Source organism: Rhinatrema bivittatum, chromosome 13, assembly GCF_901001135.1.
Source record: "Rhinatrema bivittatum chromosome 13, aRhiBiv1.1, whole genome shotgun sequence".
NCBI lineage: Eukaryota > Metazoa > Chordata > Amphibia > Gymnophiona > Rhinatrematidae > Rhinatrema > Rhinatrema bivittatum.
Genome location: NC_042627.1, coordinates 4,413,859 through 4,434,052, shown reverse-complemented (window position 1 = coordinate 4,434,052; position 20,194 = coordinate 4,413,859). Strand labels below are relative to the sequence as shown.

At 45.3% G+C, this 20,194-nt stretch overlaps 1 protein-coding gene across 5 annotated transcripts in view; it reads right to left on the bottom strand.

The window, feature by feature from the left end:
• CD6 (CD6 molecule) overlaps positions 1-17,931 on the bottom strand; it is a 32,557-nt gene extending 14,626 nt beyond the window's left edge. For all 5 annotated transcript variants that reach the window (XM_029574689.1, XM_029574691.1, XM_029574690.1 and 2 more), the window contains exons 1-4: positions 17,269-17,931; positions 6,441-6,521; positions 2,397-2,747; positions 226-534 (exon numbers count right to left, since the gene is read on the bottom strand). In XM_029574689.1, the coding sequence (XP_029430549.1) occupies positions 226-534; positions 2,397-2,747; positions 6,441-6,521; positions 17,269-17,341 (814 nt within the window). In that variant the 5' untranslated portion in view covers positions 17,342-17,931. The remainder of the gene's footprint in view (positions 1-225; positions 535-2,396; positions 2,748-6,440; positions 6,522-17,268) is intronic.
• Positions 17,932-20,194: the final 2,263 nt, after the last annotated feature.

Here is a 20,194-nt window from a genome sequence, read left to right as displayed (position 1 = left end):
TCTGGCCACTCTGTAGGTTCCAGGCGTATAGATTCTATGCATTTAATATTTGCCTTGCAAGCAGTCAATTAGACTTTGTTTGTTAGTCCATGCAAAATAAGCAATTTGGGATTTTAGGTGCCCAAGCCTTGAATGTTTTAAAATTAAAACTAAGCAAAATTGGGCCTGAAGAGTAAAACAGCATACAGAGAGAGAGAGAGAGATGCCTTGCACAGATTTTCTCACCTGAGCACTCTACGCCAGCATCTTCCTTGTGCCCACAGTCATGGTGACTCTTGGCGGGACAATCCCAGAGGTGAGATTCATTTCCAGTGCAGTTCACCTCGTCCAGGTGGATTGGGCCTGCTCCCTGCCCAAAATAGCTGGCTCCCAGGACCTGGAGTGCAGAGCCGCACCTGAGCTGATGGCACACGACATCGGCGTCGCGCAGATCCCAGGCGTCGTCGCATACTGTCCCCCAGTCTCCAGCGACCTCAATCTCCACCCGACCTGCACAGCGACTGCCGGCCCCTACCAAACGCAGCTCCCGGTGCTCTGCAACAAATGAGAGAGACAGAGAGAGAAAAACAGACAGAATGTGAAAGAGCAAGAAAGAGAAGCAAGCAGTGAAAACCAGAGCGAGAGGAAAAGTAAGGGAAATAAGAAACCGAGAGGGTGACAGAAAGAATAATGTAAAAAGCATCCTGTTAATGGGATGGGAGAAAGGGTCGCTACTTAAGTCTTTATCAAGTGTAGCCCCACAACTTATGATGATTATCTCACTGCAAGATCATCTGTCTATGTCCCACTTAGAGGCTTACACTCCTCACAGGTAGCCCCGCTGCAGTGGACCAGGGGCAAACACTTTCTCTGGTGGCACCTGAGTTGGGGAATAGCCTTCCAAGGAGCATCAGGCATCAAGATGATTATTTAGTTTTTCCTAAGGCAGTGAAGGCCTGGTTGTTTCAGCAAGTGTGCCACTGATATGGACCCGATGATAAGTGGCAGTCAAAAAAAGAAAAGAGAATGGTAGGAATTATTAGAAAGGGAATGGTTAATAGAACGGAAGATGTCATAATGCCTCTGTATCGCTCCATGGTGAGACTGCACCTTGAGTACTGTGTGCAGTTCTGGTTGCCACATCCGAAAAAGGATATAACTGTACTGGAGAAAGTGCAGAGAAGGGCAACCAAAATGATAAGGGGCATGGAACGGCTCCCCTATGAGGAAAGGCTGAAGAGGTTAGGGCTGTTCTGTTTGGAGAAGAGACGGCTGAGGGGGGATATGATAGAGGTCTACAAAATCATGAAAGGACTTGAACAAACTAATGTAAATGGGTTATTTACTCTCTAGGATAATAGAAGGACTAGGGAGCAGTCTATGAAGTTTGCAAGTAGCTCATTTAAAACAAATTGTAGAAAATTATTTTTCACTCAGCACATAGTTAAACTCTGGTATTCATTGCAGGTAGTGTAACTGGGTTTAAAAAAGGTTTGAATAAGTTCCTAGAGAAAAAAAATCCATAAACTGCTATTAAGCAATAGTAGCTTGAGATTTATTTAATGTTTGGGTACTTGCCAGGTACTTGTGATTTGGATTGGCCACTGCTATTAATTGCATCAGTAGCATGGGATCTTCTTAGTGTTTGGGTACTTGCCAGGTTCTTATGGCCTGGATTGGCCACTGTTGGAAACAGGATGCTGGGCTTGATGGACCCTTGGTCTGACCCAGTAACGCAATTCTTATGTTCTTATGAGAATGGAGGTGGCCATTTATTGAAGGATGGATTAAATGAGACCAGCAATATTTATTTTGTGAGTTGTAATGAAGGGGAGGCAGATGGGAGATCCCTGGATGCTTAATATTGAGTTATAGTTATATTGTATCCACGATTGATATCGGTTGTATTTTGATTTTATTGAGGTGTTTATTGTGGTTTGCTTGATTTATGATTGTAATTTGCTGTGAGCTTGGCAGTAGCAGTGATTAAGAAATGTAAATTATGAATAAATAAAATCTTGGGGGTCCTCCACATGAATGTAAAGGGAGTCTTTCTTTTCTTGTCTGTGCCCCAAACAGGATTCCCAGCTCAACCCAGGTCGACTGAACAGGCTGTTCCAGCCTGGTTTAGCCCCATTGCATGCATGGAATTGTAGTTCTGATTGTCCCATTGCTTTCCCTAAGGATTATAACTCCATGCATGCAACAAGGCAAAGCCAGAACTAGATCAGCCTATTCAGTCAACCTGGGATGAATTGACAACCCTAAATCCCATTCCAGACTCCTGACCAGAGAGCAGGAGTCGTATGTCTTTGTCCTGACCAATCAGAGAGCAGGATCCCCTCTTTGACGGTCCTGGCCAATCAAAGAGCCTTGGTTCCACCCCATGTCCCTGTACATCAAGCTCTCTCCCTTACCTGTGCAGGTGATAACGGCAGCTCTCCCACTGGGACAGGAGCCAGGGCCCAGGCGTGTTGTGCTGCAGTTTTCAAGACCTTCCTCAGATCCAGGACAGTGAATGCTCAGGAAGGAAGCTGAGCTGTGTTTGGACACGGTGACTGTGTCATTCCCTGGCAAGTGGGGTCCTCTCGCATCCATGTCGGCCGATGAGTTCTTCGCTTTCCCACACTTCAGCTCCCGGCAGAAGATGCTGACAATGGTGAGCTTTGCAAACTCACTGCAGAGGGGTGACCATTCCCCCTGGTGTAGGAGCTGCACAGTCCCACCACATTGACTGCTCCCGTTCACCAGACGCACAAGAGACTGTTCTGGGAGCCAAGATAAAACACAGTGAGTTATTCCAGAGAAAGAGACACAATAATATCTTTGTATCGCTCCATGATGAGACTGCACCTGGAATTCTGTGTGCAATTCTGGTCACCGCATCTCAAAAAAGATATAGTGGCACTGGAAAAGATAGAGAAGGGTGAGCAAAATGATAAACAGGATAGAATAGCTTCCTTTTAATGAAAGGTTAAAGAGATTAGGGCTGCTCAGCTTGGAGAAGAGATGGCTGAAAGGCAATATGATAGAAGTCTATAAAATCATCAGTGAAATAGAAAAGATAAATGTAAATTGGTTATTTATGCTTTAAAAAACTTCAAAGACACTCCTTAAAGTTAGTAAGTAGCACATTTAAAACAAATGGTAAAAATTCTTTTTCACTCAATGCACAATTAAGCTCTGGAATTCATTGCCGGAGGATGTGGTTAAGGCAATTAGCATAGCTGAGTTTAAAAAAGATTTGGACAAGTTCCTGGAAGAGAAGTCCATATATTGTTAATAAACAAGCACAGATGGGGAATAGGCACTGGTTATTACTGCACTATAGCAGCATGGGATCTATTTAATGTTTGGGTACTTGACCTGGATTGGCCACTTTTGGAAAAAAGGATGCTGCGCTTGATGGACCCTCGATCTAACCCAGCATGGCAAGTTCTTATGTTGCACAGTGTCAGTTATACAGGCAGCATATCGAGGGGAGCTGGTAAGCAGGTGAATGGTGCCCAAACAATTACAACTGTTTCTGTATCTTTAGGCCACATTTTCTCGGTCTCTGGTTCTATCTCTTGATACTCTGACCTTCTCTTTCTCCACACATAGTACAAAACAGTCGCTTAGCACCAACACTTCTATTAATAATTCTGGGGTTTTTTCCTCTTTTACCACTATGTCTGGTTCGCTAGCATCAAGATTTGTATTGATTGGTCTGGGTATAAATAATTATTCCCTATGATTTATGCAAAGAATTACAGTATGTAAGAAAGTTATTCCACTGCCCCTGATCTGTGTCATATCCCCCTCCAGCCTACAGAGTCCTAATCTGTTTAGCCTTTCTCCATAAGGGAGCTTTTCCATCCCCTTTATCTATTTTGTTGCCCTTCTCTGTATCTTTTTATACGTCCGCTATATCTTTTGTGAGATGGAGTGAGCAGAATGGCATCCAGAACTCAAGGTGGGGCCGTAGCAAGGATCAGCGTTGCCAACCAGTTCCAGATTTTCAGGACAGGCTGATCCAGTCCTAGTTTTACTCCCCTGCATGCAGGTACTTTTAGTCTTGATTTTCTGAGGGAATGCAATAGATATATCAGAATACATCCCAGCATGCAGTGGGGTAAAACCAGGACTGGATCAACCTGTGCTGAAACTCTGGAGCCGGTTGACAACCCTAATTATGATCTTCTTAGTTTTTTGCTCTATTCCTGTCCAAATAATTCCTAACATTTTATTTGCCTGTTGACCAGAAGGACTCTGAGGGCCTTTTCCAGGGAGGTGACTCCTAACATGGAACTCAGCATCGTGTACCTGTAGTTGGGATTCATTTTCCTACCTACGTTATTTTGCACTTGTCCGCATTAAATTCAATCTGCCATTTAGAAACCTAGTTTCCTACTGTCACTTGTTCCTTTCTCCAGATGATTTATGAATATGCTAAAAAGCCCAGCTCCCAATATAACCTTTCTCCATTCAGAAAACTGACCACTTAGTCCTCCCCTCTGTTACCAGTTCACAACAGGACACTGCCTCTGATCCCATGACCTCCCAGTTTCCTGAGGAATCTCTTATGAGGGATTTTGTCAAATGTCTTCTGGAATCCCTCACTGGGTCCACGGCTCACCTTTGTCCGCATCTTTATTTAAAGCCGCCAAAAAAACCGTAGTATATTGGTAAGTCAAGACTTCCCTTTGCAAACAGCAGGTTGACTTTCCACCATGAAATCATGTCTGTCTATGAGGTCAGTGCTTTGGTTTTTAAGAGCAGATTGTACCATTTTGCCTGGCACTAGCACCAGGCTCACAAAGGATAGAGAGAATGAGAAAGAGAATGAGAGGCAGCATGACAGAGCGGCACGGTGTGCTGGCACAGCAGAGACACAGATAGACAGGAAAGACTACAAACAGAGAGGTGAGGCATTTTTCTAATATTGTGTGTCCCCTTGATGAGAGGATCCTGCTGCGGTCCCTGGGAGCCTCATGACCAACGGGAGATGCTCAGCTGAGAGTGCGCTGCCTCCTGGTGCTGCTCAGGCCTGCGCTACTGAGAAGGAACTTGTTTCAGCTCAGACGCCACTCCCGGTGGCGGGGCCAGGGTCAGCGGGACGCCACTCACCCTTAGCTGGGTGCTATGGCGTTTGAGTAACCCTGGAGCTGACTGCTCTCCATTGCTAAGAGACATTATTCAGTCACCTCATTACTTTCTGTTACTCGCCCTGTATTTTCCATCTGATTTACTCTCTCCCGCTCTGCTCTACTCCCAGTCTCTCTGATCTGCGAGATAGCCAGATACAACCAGGCAGGGAAACAGAATGAACCCACTCGCGCATTTCAAAACCAACAAAAGGCTTTAACTGAATAGAAATATTTATACCCCTTCTACTTTATGCAGGTGTAAGAAGATTTAATGTTCCACCCACACATCTTCCTGTCTGTTGCTATCAAAATGTCACCAAGATAAGAGAGTGTGACCTAAAAAGCAAGAACCGTCTGTGTCACCTTAAGAATTCCAACAAACTTTCAGCTTGGCGCTAAAGGTGCTGTGTTCCTGCAGGTACTGTCCTGCATAACTGGACACACACTATCTCCCATGGTGTTAGAGGGCACTGAGCTGCTGGAAGCACTCTCCTTCATAGTCGGGACACGCTCTGTCTCCCAGCACCGTATTAGGAGGCACTGAGCTGCTGGAAGCACTCTCCTTCATAGTCAGGACACACTATCTCCCAGTACCTAGCAGGGTATTAGGTGGCACTGTGCTGCTGGAAGCACTCTCCTTCATAGTCAGGACACACTATCTCCCAGTACCTAGCAGGGTATTAGGAGGCACTGAGCTGCTGGAAGCACTCTCCTTCATAGTCAGGACACACTATCTCCCAGTACCTAGCAGGGTATTAGGTGGCACTGTGCTGCTGGAAGCACTCTCCTTCATAGTCAGGACACACTATCTCCCAGTACCTAGCAGGGTATTAGGTGGCACTGTGCTGCTGGAAGCACTCTCCTTCATAGTCAGGACACACTATCTCCCAGTACCTAGCAGGGTATTAGAGGCCACTGTGCTGCTGGAAGCACTCTCCTTCATAGTCAGGACACACTATCTCCCAGTACCTAGCAGGGTATTAGAGGCCACTGTGCTGCTGGAAGCACTCTCCTTCATAGGGGAGTGCTTCCAGCACTCCCCTATGAAGGAGTGCTGGAAGCACTGGATGTGCTGTCCTTCATAATCAGAGCACACTCTTTATCCCAGCACAGTGTTTGGGTACTGTCCTTCATAACCAGGTCACCTCTGTCTCCTAACATCCAACATGGTAATGAGGGATGCTATGCTACTGAAGGCACTGACCTTTATAACCAGGACATACTCCATTTCCCTGCATACCAGCTGTGTTGCTAGAGAGCAGCCCTGGCCACTTAGCCTTACCCCTACAGCCCTTTTCTCGTGTGGACCTCAAGAAGCAGTGGTACCATTACCTGATTCTCTAGGCAGTATCCTTTCTGTGCTTTCCGGAGGAGGCTGCTGAAACATTGGTGACTCAGTAATATTTAGCCAGCCTGAAAAATAACAGGAGAGAAGCAATGAGTCCTGAGGTGTGCGGATCAGCAGGGACTCGTGGGATGGGTCCCAGGTATGATAGTAAGGTGATGTATTTGTACCAGACTAAAATATGTACTGCCAAAAGGTGGAACATGTGTGGGGACCTTTCTTGGGATGTCACAGATGTGGATCATTCTTTCATTGGTCCAATCAAGGGCATCACAGCCGGCAGAGAACTCAGTTATCTCCAGGATTACTGAACTTTGGAAGCCCAATCTCATCTCAGGCTCCTGGAGGACATGGCTTGCGAGGTAGGGTATGAGGCACCCAAGAACTGCGGAGCAAACGGAAGCAGCCAAGGATGAACCTCACCACCTGGATCTGACCCCCCCTCACTGAGGCCTTAGGTTTGCAAAATTCCTGAGCTATGTCAGTGTCTGGACACATTCAGGCTGGCTCTGGGGAGGTTTGGCTCTACCCTGTAAATATAGTCCAAAAGGAGCCCGGTAACAAATAATCCCACTATAATTGGGTCTCAGCAGGAAATCAACACAAAAATATTTCTATCTTTTCTTCTTTCATTTATTTATTTTTTTAAGAAATGTTTTCCTTGCACAAAGTAAAATCTTGTATCTCAGGAAACGAAGCTCCTTCATGTTTTTAGCGTAAAGTGCAATCCCTTTCCGAATCGTGCCTAGCGTCGTATTATTATCACATTCTATCTCTTATCTTAATCGGAGGATTTGGCAGGATTCCCTGATACCTGTTACATTTCGGCCCTTAGTGGGGCAGTTACTCCTGGCCGCATGGTTCACCATTGTGAGAACCTGGAAATCGTTGTGATACGTAATTGCTGCTTATTTTTTGTTTTGATACTTATGCCTGAAAATGCTTAAAGAGTTACAAAAAATTGCCTTATGATGTGTTTGTCTTAATGCTTTCAACCCTTGTTTCACCAAACTGGCTTCTTCGGGGAGGATTACTGGTATAAAATTTTTCATCTGTTGTAAAAAGAGGCAACAATACATAAATCAATTAGACATCCTCCAAGTTTTCAGAAACTGCGTCAATAGAGTGACCCTACGTCATTGAATGCAGGCTGTAGAAATATATTTCATAGCATTTAGATGATATCGGCCATTGGATTTTTAAATACCTGTGTATAAGAGACTTCCTTCTTTAACACACAATGGCGTTGCTTAACTTTTACCCCCAGTCCAAAGCACCGGCAACGACATCCCCCTCATATATCTAGCCCTCTACTTTTCCAAAACAAGGCCATATTAGATAGCAACTGAATCAAACTAGTGCCGTTATCCACTATCTATTTTGTTGGATCTCCCCTGTGCCTGACTGCATGCTTCTTTACGGCACAGCGTAGAGGGCAATGTGACCTTCAGCAAGTCACTTACATTAACTCCCTTGCGTCAAATATAAGGGTTAGGGATATTGTACTCATGTGAATTATTCTGTGCAGTGTGATAAACACAAGCTGTGCTATGTAATAATAACAGGAATAATCCAGGAAAACAGAGCCAATCAAGCCTGTTTCATGCCCTCCTTAAAATGACATTTTTCCATCCATTTTCTATCGTTTTTTTATTTTAAATAAACCGATGATAGAAATGGCCTTTCTTGGTGCCTCCGTGTAGAAGGTTAAGGATTATTACTGGGTTAGGCAGAAGTGAGATACTGAAGGTCATCTCAGTGAGCAAAAAAATCCTCAAGGTTATGCAGCATTGTCTCAGAAATCCATAGCGTTTAACGCAACGTGAATGCTTCCAACCCAACAGAGGCCCTTTACAGAGACCTCAGTGCCACCTGTGGCTGAATGTCAGATGCAAGTCACAACTTGATCCATCAGAAAACGTGGATCGACCCAACGCACAGTTCAGCCACATGCAGAGACTGTATTGACCCCTTCCTGAAAGCTCAACTGACAGATTTTTTCTTGCTATGAACCTTAAGAAGCAGTGTCCACGCATAAAACACTTTTGTGAAGAAACGTTCTGCATTTCTCCTACATGGGGGTAAAGATTTCACGCAGGCATTTACAATGTAACTACAGAAGATCTAAGAGAAAAAATATCATTTTCCATGAGGGTTTTTACTCTAAAATTTAATGCAAAATGTTTTGACAAATAGGCAGACAAGGGCAAAACTCTGCCTTTTTATTGCATTTGCAAACCGCTCCAATTGTATTTTTATCTTTTTATTTTTTGGGGAGTATTGTTTGATGGAATAAGCTTCATCTCTTAAATCAAAGGTTGGTAGCCTCCCTCCGGCCCATTCTGCTTGGCTCTGCATTGACCCTCAGTGCTGGCACCCGTGAGCATTTTCAAAATGGTCGCCGTGCCCCGGCATTGTAGGACAGTCGGAGCAGCGTGCCGGGCAGGAAAGCAAATCAGGATTCATGGGGGGAAATCCAGACCCCCATCCAGAGATTGGATGCCACTGAGCTTCCCCCTTCCCCTGGAGGCAGGACACCCTCAGGACACGATATCTCACCACCACCACCGCATGCCAACAGGCGGCAGCTTTCTGGGACTCTGCCAATAAACATTACTGAGCCCTGTTCTAAATCTTCGGAGCAGAAAGAAAGTGGGAGGGAAAGATCATTACAATTTCAAAGATAATAAAGGAAAAAGACATAAAAAGAACCTCCAAAGAACTTTTGGGAGGAGAGGTCTGTACAGAGGAAAAGGGGCTAGAATTTTCACGTCTTCAGCATGTCAGTCTATGGGCTACCAGTGTTAGCCTTCTGATTAGGATTACGAGCCCTCTAGGAGTGTCCCAGAGTCTCCAGAAATTAAAGGGTAACCTCTAAGGCAATCCTGGAGAAATCTCAGGAAATTCTAAAAAAAAAAAAAGAACGAAAGAAAACCCAAAGAGAGTGAATGCGATTTCTCTTGATAACAGTTTCTCATTAGTTTCATTTCAAGGAAAGGGCGGTGGCTGTGTGGAACGACTGATCAGAGCAGATGGTGGAAGCTAAAACAGTAACGGAGTTCAGCACAGGATAAGCACAGTTGCTAAAAATGGTTGCTAAAAAGTAAGGCGGTAGTGAAAACATGAACTTGCAACACAGCAGGCCATGGGAGCACCTGGGTTGGTATCGTCTACAGCTCCCCGAAGACCAGCCGGATCAAGGCCGGAGGGGTACCATCCAGAAATGTTCCGGCACCAGTCACATTAGTACTGGTAGCTATTTAGATGATTACAAGCGTTCAGGCCAATGCAATATTGGTGCGGTGTGAACAGGCGCTCATGATTGAGTGTCCGCACTCTTAATGCGCGCCGATCCACCTCTCCTGGGTGCTCGATTTAATATTTAAATTGTGTTTTTTGCATCGGGAGGAAATAGGTAATAGCACTCATCAACGTGAATTGACATGTGATGAGCGCTATTAGGCTATGCGCTGGGTTGGACGTGCGTTTTGGATGCGCTAACCCATTTTGCATCGGGGGTTATGGACGCGCGTGCAGGCGCGATGGTATGGCATTGGCCTGTTTGTGGTTAGACATGGGAAAGGAGGGGTGCTGGGTGAGGCCCTTGCCGGAGGGACAACCTTATAAAGCATCATTTATTTATTTATTTGCAGCTTTTTTTATACCGACATTCGTTTAGTAACACCACATCGGTTTCCATTTAACATAACGAATAGCAACGGCGCCTTACAACTGAACAATTGAGATCATTGGAATAATAAACAAACTAGTTATATCTAAAGAACAGTTGAGATAGTTAAAAATAATACAAGCTAGTTAAATCAAAAACAACAATTGGGATACTTAAATGATCAAAACACATATAAATAATGGGAGATAAAATACAAGTTGCAAATTGAAAAAAATTGGGATACTTATATGATTAAACACGTATTAAATATCATATCAATCAATCAATCCATAGGGGATCTTGTATGCGCATTCCCCCTGAGGGTAGAGTAGGAAGGATAAGGAGTGATAGTTTACAGCTGCTGGCTGGGATTATTCTTAACAGTGTGGACAGGCATTAGGGGCCAGGCTGGGCAGTCTCTTTCTGTTTGTCTTCTGCTTTGTTGGTATGATGTTCCTGGAGATTACGGGCCAGCCAGTGCTTGCAATGACAAGGTTTAAAGAGAAAGGCAATGTAAAGCGCGAAGGGTACTTCCTAATATGACATTCAAACATCCATCACCACGGTCAGGTTTACTACATCTCTCTAAGGAATGGAAGCTGCGCTCATGTATCTCTGATACATTAATCGCACTCAACACCCGACCAGTTGTGCAAGACGATCAGCTATTTAAATAGTACACCTGTTAACCTGAAAAGATTATTCCTTTTTTAAAATGATTGATGTAAAATATATAAATATCAGTTTGTGTCTCTGTGCATTCATCTGCTGCTGGTGCCCGTAAGACGGACATAAAAGAGTCTCGTACAGTCACGGTTACGACCCTTCAACAGGCTGGCAGGTGTGACCATGTGATTTTCAAACAATAAATCTCCAAGACACATTTAGGAACAGAGCCAGCCGCAAATGAATGTACAACGGCACAAACTGCTATTAATTTATTGCACATAAATCATTCTTAAAAAGTGGAAGAAACTTGACTTTTTCGCCGTATACCATGAGCCAGTTCTCCCAAAGAAACTTGCAGCGGGTTTTGCAAATGTGACTATTTTGGACTGTTCCTGACGTGGCCATTTTGCTCTCTGACTTCTACCCCCATTTTCTCATCACCTGCTTCGGCATGACCATGGCTTGTAGGGGTGATGGTAGGTTCGGAGGCTTGCTTTGTACACACCCCCCTTCCCTTTCGGGCCTGCATGCTCACAGACCCCTCCGGGCCTCCAGGATGGCTGCTCATCTTCCCCACCCGTTGTGAAGGCTCTGCTCACGGCTGGCAGATCCACGGGGGGATCCCGCTGGCAGGTTTCATACCAAAAAGCCACAAGAGACAGTTTCACACTTTGCTGAATTATTATTTTTTGAAATGAACTTTTGGTTGTTTTTTTTTTTTTTTTGCTTTTACTCTTTGCCCCCAAATTCACCGAAGCGTGCGATCCATAAGCCATTCTTTTCTCGCAGGAATTTGCTGTTAACGTCACATTTCTGTGCTCTCACGATAAGGGATTGGCTTCTGTTTTTGGGAGAAAAGAGTTTCGCCCTTCTCTGGCCACCAAAGCTACAGAACACCTTAATACCTCCAGTACCTGAATGTAAAGCGATGTGATATCGCTGATCGAATGTCGGTATAGATATATATATATATATATATATATATAAATAACCAACAACTAGTAAGGTACATTTCGCACATTCCTACTGCTGACAAGGGGATGAGCACTTTCAGTAAAATAAAGATTTTCTTTTTACATTCCTACTCCTTCTTGTTTTGATAGTTTGAACTTCATAGGCAGCTTTGAGCTGTAGCAGGCATTCACTGTCAGATAACGACTGCCAAGCCAAGCTCTTACAGACAGACGATAAGAGCCATTTCAAGCGCAAGGTGTCCAGCCAGCCACTGCTCCTCCTCCGACACAGGTTCCTTCGTATTATACGTGCAAACAGCAGATACTGCACTGTACTTTGGCAGATAATGGCCACCAGTGTCTATCAAGCCCATCTAGGCAGCATGTTTGGCTACCCCTCAGACCCTGCTTCATCTCAGAGTTTCCGCTCTGCTTCCCCCATTGCTAAGGATCCCACGTGCTTGCCCCCCACCACCTCTATCGAGAGGCTGTTCCCTACCTCCCATCGCCCTTCCTGTCAAGAAATATCTTCAGATGTTACGAGAAGGGGCATGGGGAGCAGGAAAGGGTTTTCAAGCACGGTCCTCACGGCACCTGTCTCTGCCACGTCGTGACCTCCTACAAACACACGGGAGAGCTTTGGCCGAGTGCTCATCTTACTGCAAGCCGTCAGCGATCACCTCTTGGCACTAATTCAGCAGTACTGACCCTGGCAATGGGCGTTATTCTGAGATACCTATGCCAATAGATATCCTGAGCCAAAGGGCATCTGAAGCAGCAAGGGCAATTATCTAATGAAAGCCAAGGCATGAAATATGAAAAAAAAAATGTAAAAACACTCATAGTGTTCCTATTTATTTACGCACTTATTTAATGTAAATTTCTATGTCAAATGCAAGATTCAGGGTGAGTGCATACCAGGTCTGACTGCTGACGGGTCGATGCTGTGCTCCGAGTCCTAACCAATCTCCTGCAGGCCTTCGCCGCCACAGATACGGCAAGGAAAGGCAAGCTGGGCAACATGGCTAGTGCATTCAGCCAGTGAAATGCCAAAATGCAAACACTGGGCTTTTCGCCCCTGTAATAAAGTGCAGGGGTGATGCCTCCTGTCAGCTCTTCTCCTTTTTTTTTTTTTGCCAGAGAGTTGATGGGAAATGTGTTTTTAATGAAACCGGTGAAAAATGGTGAATTCACCCTTAACCCTCTATTCACAAATGTCTCTTTTTTTTAAGCAGTGAAATGCCCTGGATCCAGCGATTTATTTTTGCATTTTCCAACTTTTGTGCAAATTCTCCCACTAAAGCATCCAGAGAGCAGTGCTGCAGATTTTGCCAAATACTCCCAACATTGCAAGAAAGGAACTGTCTGTTGCTTTTCGCGCAATCCTTAATGTCAGCAACCGTGCACAGGGTGCGGGAAAGAGTTTCCAAGGACAAGGCTCAGGTTTAAACGTCAGTAAGGAACAGAAAGAGCTTTGTTTAAACCACTTCTGAAAGGACACGTCTTTCACCCAAGGGTTTAATCTTCTGCATCTTCTGGAAGGGAAAGTCTCCACGGAAAAACCGTGGAAGTGAAATTTGTACAGAAAGTAGCAGGGGACTTCTAACCTGACCCTTCAGTCCCTCAGGGCGTTTTCCTCAGACCTCTGCTTGCCCGCATTTTCCTGGGGATTATTTCCCCCTTCCAGAAAATTCTGCGCCGTGTCAAAATTGTGTGCACCAGCTTTTCGCATTTCTTTCACTTGATCCCTAACTCTGGAACGCCGGAGACTTTTTCTTGGAAATATGCGGTGAATTTCGCTGGCCAAGTGAAATAAAAAAAAAAATACCCGTCACTGCTAGGCCGCAGGCAGGGTGTCCTCTGGAATATCTTTCGTGAAACCGTTTTGCTGCCAGACATTAAGAAAGTGGGCATAATGAGTTGTAAAGCCGGGCCTCTCTTCCTGTAAAAGTGAGCGGGGTTTCTGCATTGCAGAGATATGGGATTAAATCTCATCTCCTTTGCTTTCTCTTTCCGTGCAGTGTAACTGGACGGCGCCCTTTATGGATCAGCAGTGACAATAATTCATTTCACTGCGTAGCGCTTCTGAGGACTGGAATATCGCTGAAGGCCAAACCCCGAGCCTCCCTTTTCTGCTGAGGTTTGTCAGACAACACAACGTTTTGAAAAATGGCCGTTCGTCTCTGCTTTCATTAAGCAAAGGGTCAGGGAGGCTGCTTCCCCCAGCTCACAACTCGACTGGTTGATTTAATTTTTTGAAAGCTTCGCTTTCTCGGAGCCACAGCTTCAGCCACACAACGCACAAACCTCTCCTACATTCACAGCCCCCCTTCCTCCTCTAAGAACAGACTTTTCTAAAAGTCGGATCTCCTGCACAGACATCTCAGTAATTCACAGTCCCCGGGGATGATATTTGCTCTGCCAATTCCCTGAAAGTCACAAGATCACAGATCCTTTTTATGGACATGATTGCTATTCATAATTAATTTTGTTATTATTTAATTAGATGTTTATTTTTCATATATATATTGTCATCTGGGATATTTGTTCCAGGAGTGGCACAAATATGTTCTTAATGTTTTTCTGCCATCGTGTTTCTCTGTTTCTATAAGGAAGTGATGGGAATTATAAGGGTGGATGGGCCATGTGGTCTTTTTCTGCCCTCATGTTTCTATGTATTTTTAGCATGTCATGAATAAACTTGGCACTCCTCACGACTTTATTTTAATACATTTCCTGGCTTTCTTCCAGTCAGACCTGCTACATCTCCTGTGTATCACGGGCGACTGCACCGGTGCCTTAGCAATTTGTGCTGTGCTCCGAGGAGACGTGAGATGTTGTGAGGTACAGGACACTGCAGACAACTGGGTAGCAAGAAGAGGCTCAGCATGGTGTACTGCGAATACGAAATATAAAACCTCATTCTGTTGCTTTTAATTGCAGTAAAAAGGAAAATCTCCTGAAGAAAGGCCTAAGTTCAAGACATTTCTCGTAAGAGATCAATTTTGTGATACCTGCGACTCGGGTGAGGATCGCCCAGCGTGTAATGGAGGAGGTCCGCGTATTTTTGTCCATCTTACATTCTCTTTTGGCTCTGCTAGAGGTTATGTCAGTCAGGCCACTATACAAATCCTGAGATGGCAGCAGCGGGGGATCAAGGTTTGGGGACAGAACGGGCGAGGCTGGGATGGTCAGGAATAAAATGTAGCCAGAGTTTAACAGAGGAAGGAAACTGATTTGGGATGGTCTAGGGCATTCATGTTCCAGCTGAAAAGTGGAATCACTGGAGCAAAATTGTTTTATTCCAGAGGCCAAATTAGAATTAAGCAAACAGAGCCAAACGGTTGCTTGCAGGCCTGCCAGCAATACCTGAGCGAATTTGCATTGTGAATAAGCTGCTTAGCGGCAACATCTGTGGCTACTTTGCACCCGTGTAACCTTAGGTGAATTTTCAGGCAGAAATTACCCGGGTTGTTTCTGTTTGTGCCCGTCTAACTTTAGGTAGATTTTCAAAGTGTTTGTGCATTACCCCAGCTACGTCTGTGCAGTGGGCAAAGCTCTGCGCTTGCACTGGAAAATCCACTATGTGTGCACCTTGCTCTCCGCCTGCAGGTAAAAGAGTGCACCCGGTGACTCCAGGCTTACGGGTTTACCTGCCCTGCACGGAGACCTTTTCAAACAGCTGATGTGTCCCAACTCATTCTTTCAATCTCTGTCCTTAGGGGATCATAGGCACATGATCCTGTGGCAAAGAGGCTTCCCGTTCACAGGCGCCACTGCTACTGCTGAGATGTCCGTGAACATTACGCCAAAAACCACACACACACATAGGGGCATTTACACAGGGAGCGGACGTCTGATTTTATCCTGCACGCTTCTAGGACCTTGGAAAATAGATGGGTGTTTAACCTGATGTACATTAATTCTAACATAGAATAAAAACATTTCAGCTCTTTATTGTATTATCATAGTATAACAGACTATATGTGGATTGCATTAGTAGATATCTTTCCTAACTTAGACCCCATTATGTCTCTTCTTTATGTTTGAACCTTGAGCAAAATAATTGAATTGCACGCTTACTGAATAATGTTTGCCTGCAAATATTTGCCATTGCATAAAAGTAATAAAAATAAACTTATTTATAACATTTCAGTCATTTGCAAGTTGTCTGTTATTGGCTTTGTCTGTCACCTTAAATGCTTGATGTTTTATTAATGTAATTCACCCAGAGCTACATGTCTGGGATTGGACGGAATATGAAAAGCTTTAAATAAATCTGACTGCTAGTTTTAAATGGAAATAAAGCACGACCCGGCGTATTGAGGGTTTCATTCTGTCCAGGCCACAGCCTGCTGCTCTCGCGGAGGGCTTTGCCGTTAGCTCTGCATTATACGCACTGCGCAGTAAGGACAAGTGCTGAGAACAGAGGCCACTGCTCCTGCTGCAACATGAACTGTCCATTGAGGACATCAGTATATTGTACAAGGGCAATAAACTGTACAGACTGCCGAGGAGATGCGGACTTTTACTGAGGGAACTCTGCCACATTCAATTATGGGGGTATTTCTCTTTGCAAAAAAGGTGAAAAAAAAACGGCAGGACTTCCTGGCCGTCTTATTGTGTGTGATACACAAATTATGATGTAAAGCTTTATTTTCAGGATAAAATGCCCCATACATGTTTACAGTTCACACTTGTCTAAAATATTTTTGTCACTGTTTTTTGGGTTTCCTCTGCTCCTGGAGGTGCAGCTTTTTTGGACCCGATTCCCTAAAAGCTCCTGGCCTCATGCCAGCCTCTTTCTGCTAGCCATACCAGCTGCCCGTGCTAGTGTCTCCTCAAGCCATACTCAGATCTCCTGTACTGTTCTGGGAGCGTCGCCAGAACCACCAAGCAGTAAACTCAATGCTTTCACATCAATGACAATTCTGTCATGGCGGAGAGAGAAAAAGGAGTGACTGAGTGAAAGATGGATGAGAAGTGAAGCAGCCTTACAGAAGAGGGTGTTATAACAGAGCAAGCCCTCAATGAGCTTACATTAGAGTGAGATGAATAGGAGACGGGAGGTGCCACAGCCTTATAATAAAAACTGTTATAGCAGAGAGGCCTGTAACCCACGGATATATTATGGTGAGGAACGGCATTTAGCAGCCTTACAACAGGGTGGTAGTGATGATCTGAAGGCTTGTGGCACAGCTCACCTGGATCACCTGGTTAAAAAAATATTTCCGATATGAGGTCAGTAAGTGGATGAAGTATAGAATCGGCTAAACCTTGGAGAGGAAGGCCTGATCTGCCAGCGCGCCCTTTTGACGACCAGAATCAGCTGCGGCTTTTCAGATGCCCTGAAATGTTCTGTTATATCTCTAAGACATGTGTGTGATAAAGCAAACGCTATTCCTCCACGCATGGGATTCTAGGAAGGAACAATCCTTCCGCCTGCTAAGTTTCAAGGTGAAGCACAGTAAAGCAAACGAAGGCCAGCCAGACCCCCCCAAGCACCAGGACCCTCCTTTTTACCTTTTCTGGGCGCAGCTGCGGCAAGAATGGCGAGAAGAAGCACGGCTGGTACTGGAACCAGGGTCCCACCCATCACATGCTCCGCAAATGGACCTCTTCACCCACAGGAAAAGAGGGGCTTCCGTTCCACGTCCCCTCACTCCACGTTCTCCTCCTCTTTATCCCCCTCTCTGTGCCTGCTCCTTTTGCGGGTTTTTCTTTTTTCGCTTATCCTCTCCCCGCTCTCTAGAATATTTTTTTTCCTTTTCACTGATGATGTCCTCTATAAAGAATCCTGCCTTCTTCTGGCTTTCTTCCCTCCCTGTGTGAATGTGGCTTCCAGCCTCCGCGCTCTGCAGCCCTCGCACTCGGAGCTGCGGTCAGAGTCTCCAGGAAGTTAAGGTGCCTGCACGTCACTCAACAGAAAAGAGGATGAGGTGAGGACGAGAGAAACCCCTGGCTGCTGCAGGCTGAGAGAAGAAAGGGCTGGTGGCAGAGCAAGAGAGGAAAGGAGAGAGAAAGAGCGAAGCCTTGAGAAGCAGAGGTAGAGCGAGGGCGAGAGAGGGAGAGGGAGAGGGAGAAAAAAATCGTAAAACTAGAAGACGTCGGCGAGGGAAGGCGTGATGGGTCTGCCCGGCTGTTTCCACGCCACGGCATCTCTCAGCTATCAGCCGCAAGAGCTTGGTCATTCCTCATCCAAGGGTGAAGAGGGAGAGAAGAGAAGAATAATACAAAAGAAAGGTATGGAAAGAAAGAGAGAAAGAACGGAGCACATATTCAAAAGTTTAGCCGCATATTTAAGAGGATTATCCGGCTAGAATTTAACTGGGTAAGTCGGGGGCGTTCCTGGGGTGGGAGGTAGGCGTTCTGGGGAGGAGCAGAGTTAACCACGTAACTGCCATAGGGCAGGTCTACAGTTAAAGCAGATACCACATTTCCGGCTAACTCTGACTTATCCGGGTATATTCAGTTGTAGAATAGGAGACATTGTTTCCCTTCCATGCCATTCCTCCCTGTCTATTCTATCTCTTTTAATTTTTTTTTACCTTTCATCCCATCTCTCGTATCTTATTCTTCCATCACCCCATCCCAGCCCTCCAGTCTCCCACTCAGTCGTCTTGTCCTTTTCTCCCTCTCCCCACCTGGCTCTCTCCCCATTTCTTTTAACGCTTTCCAGCTTTTCATCTCTCCCTCCCTTGTGGCCCGCTGCCAAATTTCGATTCCCTGTAGAGAGAAGACGGGAACGAGTCACAGCCGTTGCCACTGCTATCAGCAAAATCTTCCTCTTCAGTCTTTCCCCCGGGTTCCCTGCAAAAAAAGTTGGGAACCACTGTTCTGACCCCTCCCTTCCTTCCTGGTTCCTCGTGTCTCTCTCCCTCGTGGCCCCTTCTTTCTCTGCTCCGTCCCATGCCCCCATGTGTCTGCCTCTCCATTTTCTCCCCCTTCCCCCCCCCTCTCTGTGTCCTGTTCTCTTTCCCTTGTGCCCCTCGCTGTCTCACCTCCCTTGCCCCCCATGTGCATCCCTACCCTTCCATGCCCCTGTATGAACACTGAACAGCACAGGCGAAAACTGGGCTACCTGGTAAAAAAACAACAAATGGGCATTTGGCAACCAGAGCCAGCAGGCCCAGACAGGGACAATGGGAGTGACTGGGAGTGAGGGGCTCAGCCTGAGGCCCAAGAGATTATCCTGGGCCAGAGTCACCAGATCAGGGCCTGGTCGAAAGCTGAGGTGGCTTGTGAACACTGTGACCGACGTGCCCGGTCTTTTACATTTTTTATATTATGTTTTAACATGATTTTTATTAAATCTTGACAACAGTAAAGCTCAAACATGTTACAAGAGGTTACACAAAAATATTCAATTAAATAAACAACGAAAATCATCATAACCTCAGGCAGTGATCTATAAATAGGTGCAGAGGCCATGAAAAGGAAAAAAAACAAAAGAGAAAGCTACAGCACACAAGAAAGAGGAGGGAACAAAATGTACTGCGCACCAGCAAAGCCACAAGCCGCTGAATAAGAGAAATTAAATCCCTACAAACACGATAAATCCCGAAGGAGCCAAACGGCTGCTCCTATTTGAACTGCAGCAGTAATAAGCATCAATAAAAAACACTTTTCTGTTTACGTTGAGTCACACGGGAAACATCTGGCTCCCTTCCTATCTTGAAACCCGTACATTCTTTATCATAGAATTAAAAAAAAGAATGCACAGGGAGGTTTTTGTCAGGCTCCAAGAGCAATCCTGCCAGAAGAAGTTGTGATAGCAGTCAAAATCTTGAGCTCTTGTCTAAGAAACAAAGCATGGGGCAGCAAAAGGCCTCCAGGGAGAATGGAAAACACTGCACAAGATAATCCGCCAGAGATTTCAGTCCTGGATGTCACCAAACTGTGGACGAGCAGCGGTCGATATTCAGCACCGCTCAGCCGGATAAGTTCCAACTTATCTGGCTAAGTGGCAGCATCTGAATATCCGACTACATTTAGGGGCCACCACTTAACAGGATAACTCCTTATCGGGCTGTTAGCCAGCTAAGAGGTGGGTGAGACGGGGGTCGTTACTGGGAGAAGCTACTTATCCTGCTAAGGTAGCCGGATGAGTTAGTCCTGCGATTGAACAGGTCTAAAGTTAGCCGGATATATTCGGTTAACTAAAAAATGATCTGGCATGCCTGCACCGCTGGATTCCCTGCACAAGTTAGCCAGATAAGTCTATCTAAATAACTTCCCTACCTGGCTACTTCTGAATTTCTGCCTCTTAATATCGAATACTTCGCTGATGAGTCAAATGTTAAACAGCTCAATTCTTCTAGGAGCAATCATATTATCTTTTGCCACCAAGGGCTTGAAAGAGTCGAATTCTCACAGTTTCGGCTCCAGATTACTACCTGATTTAGTTGAAGACTTTATATAGTATCTTGTGCATTCTGAACTTTACCTC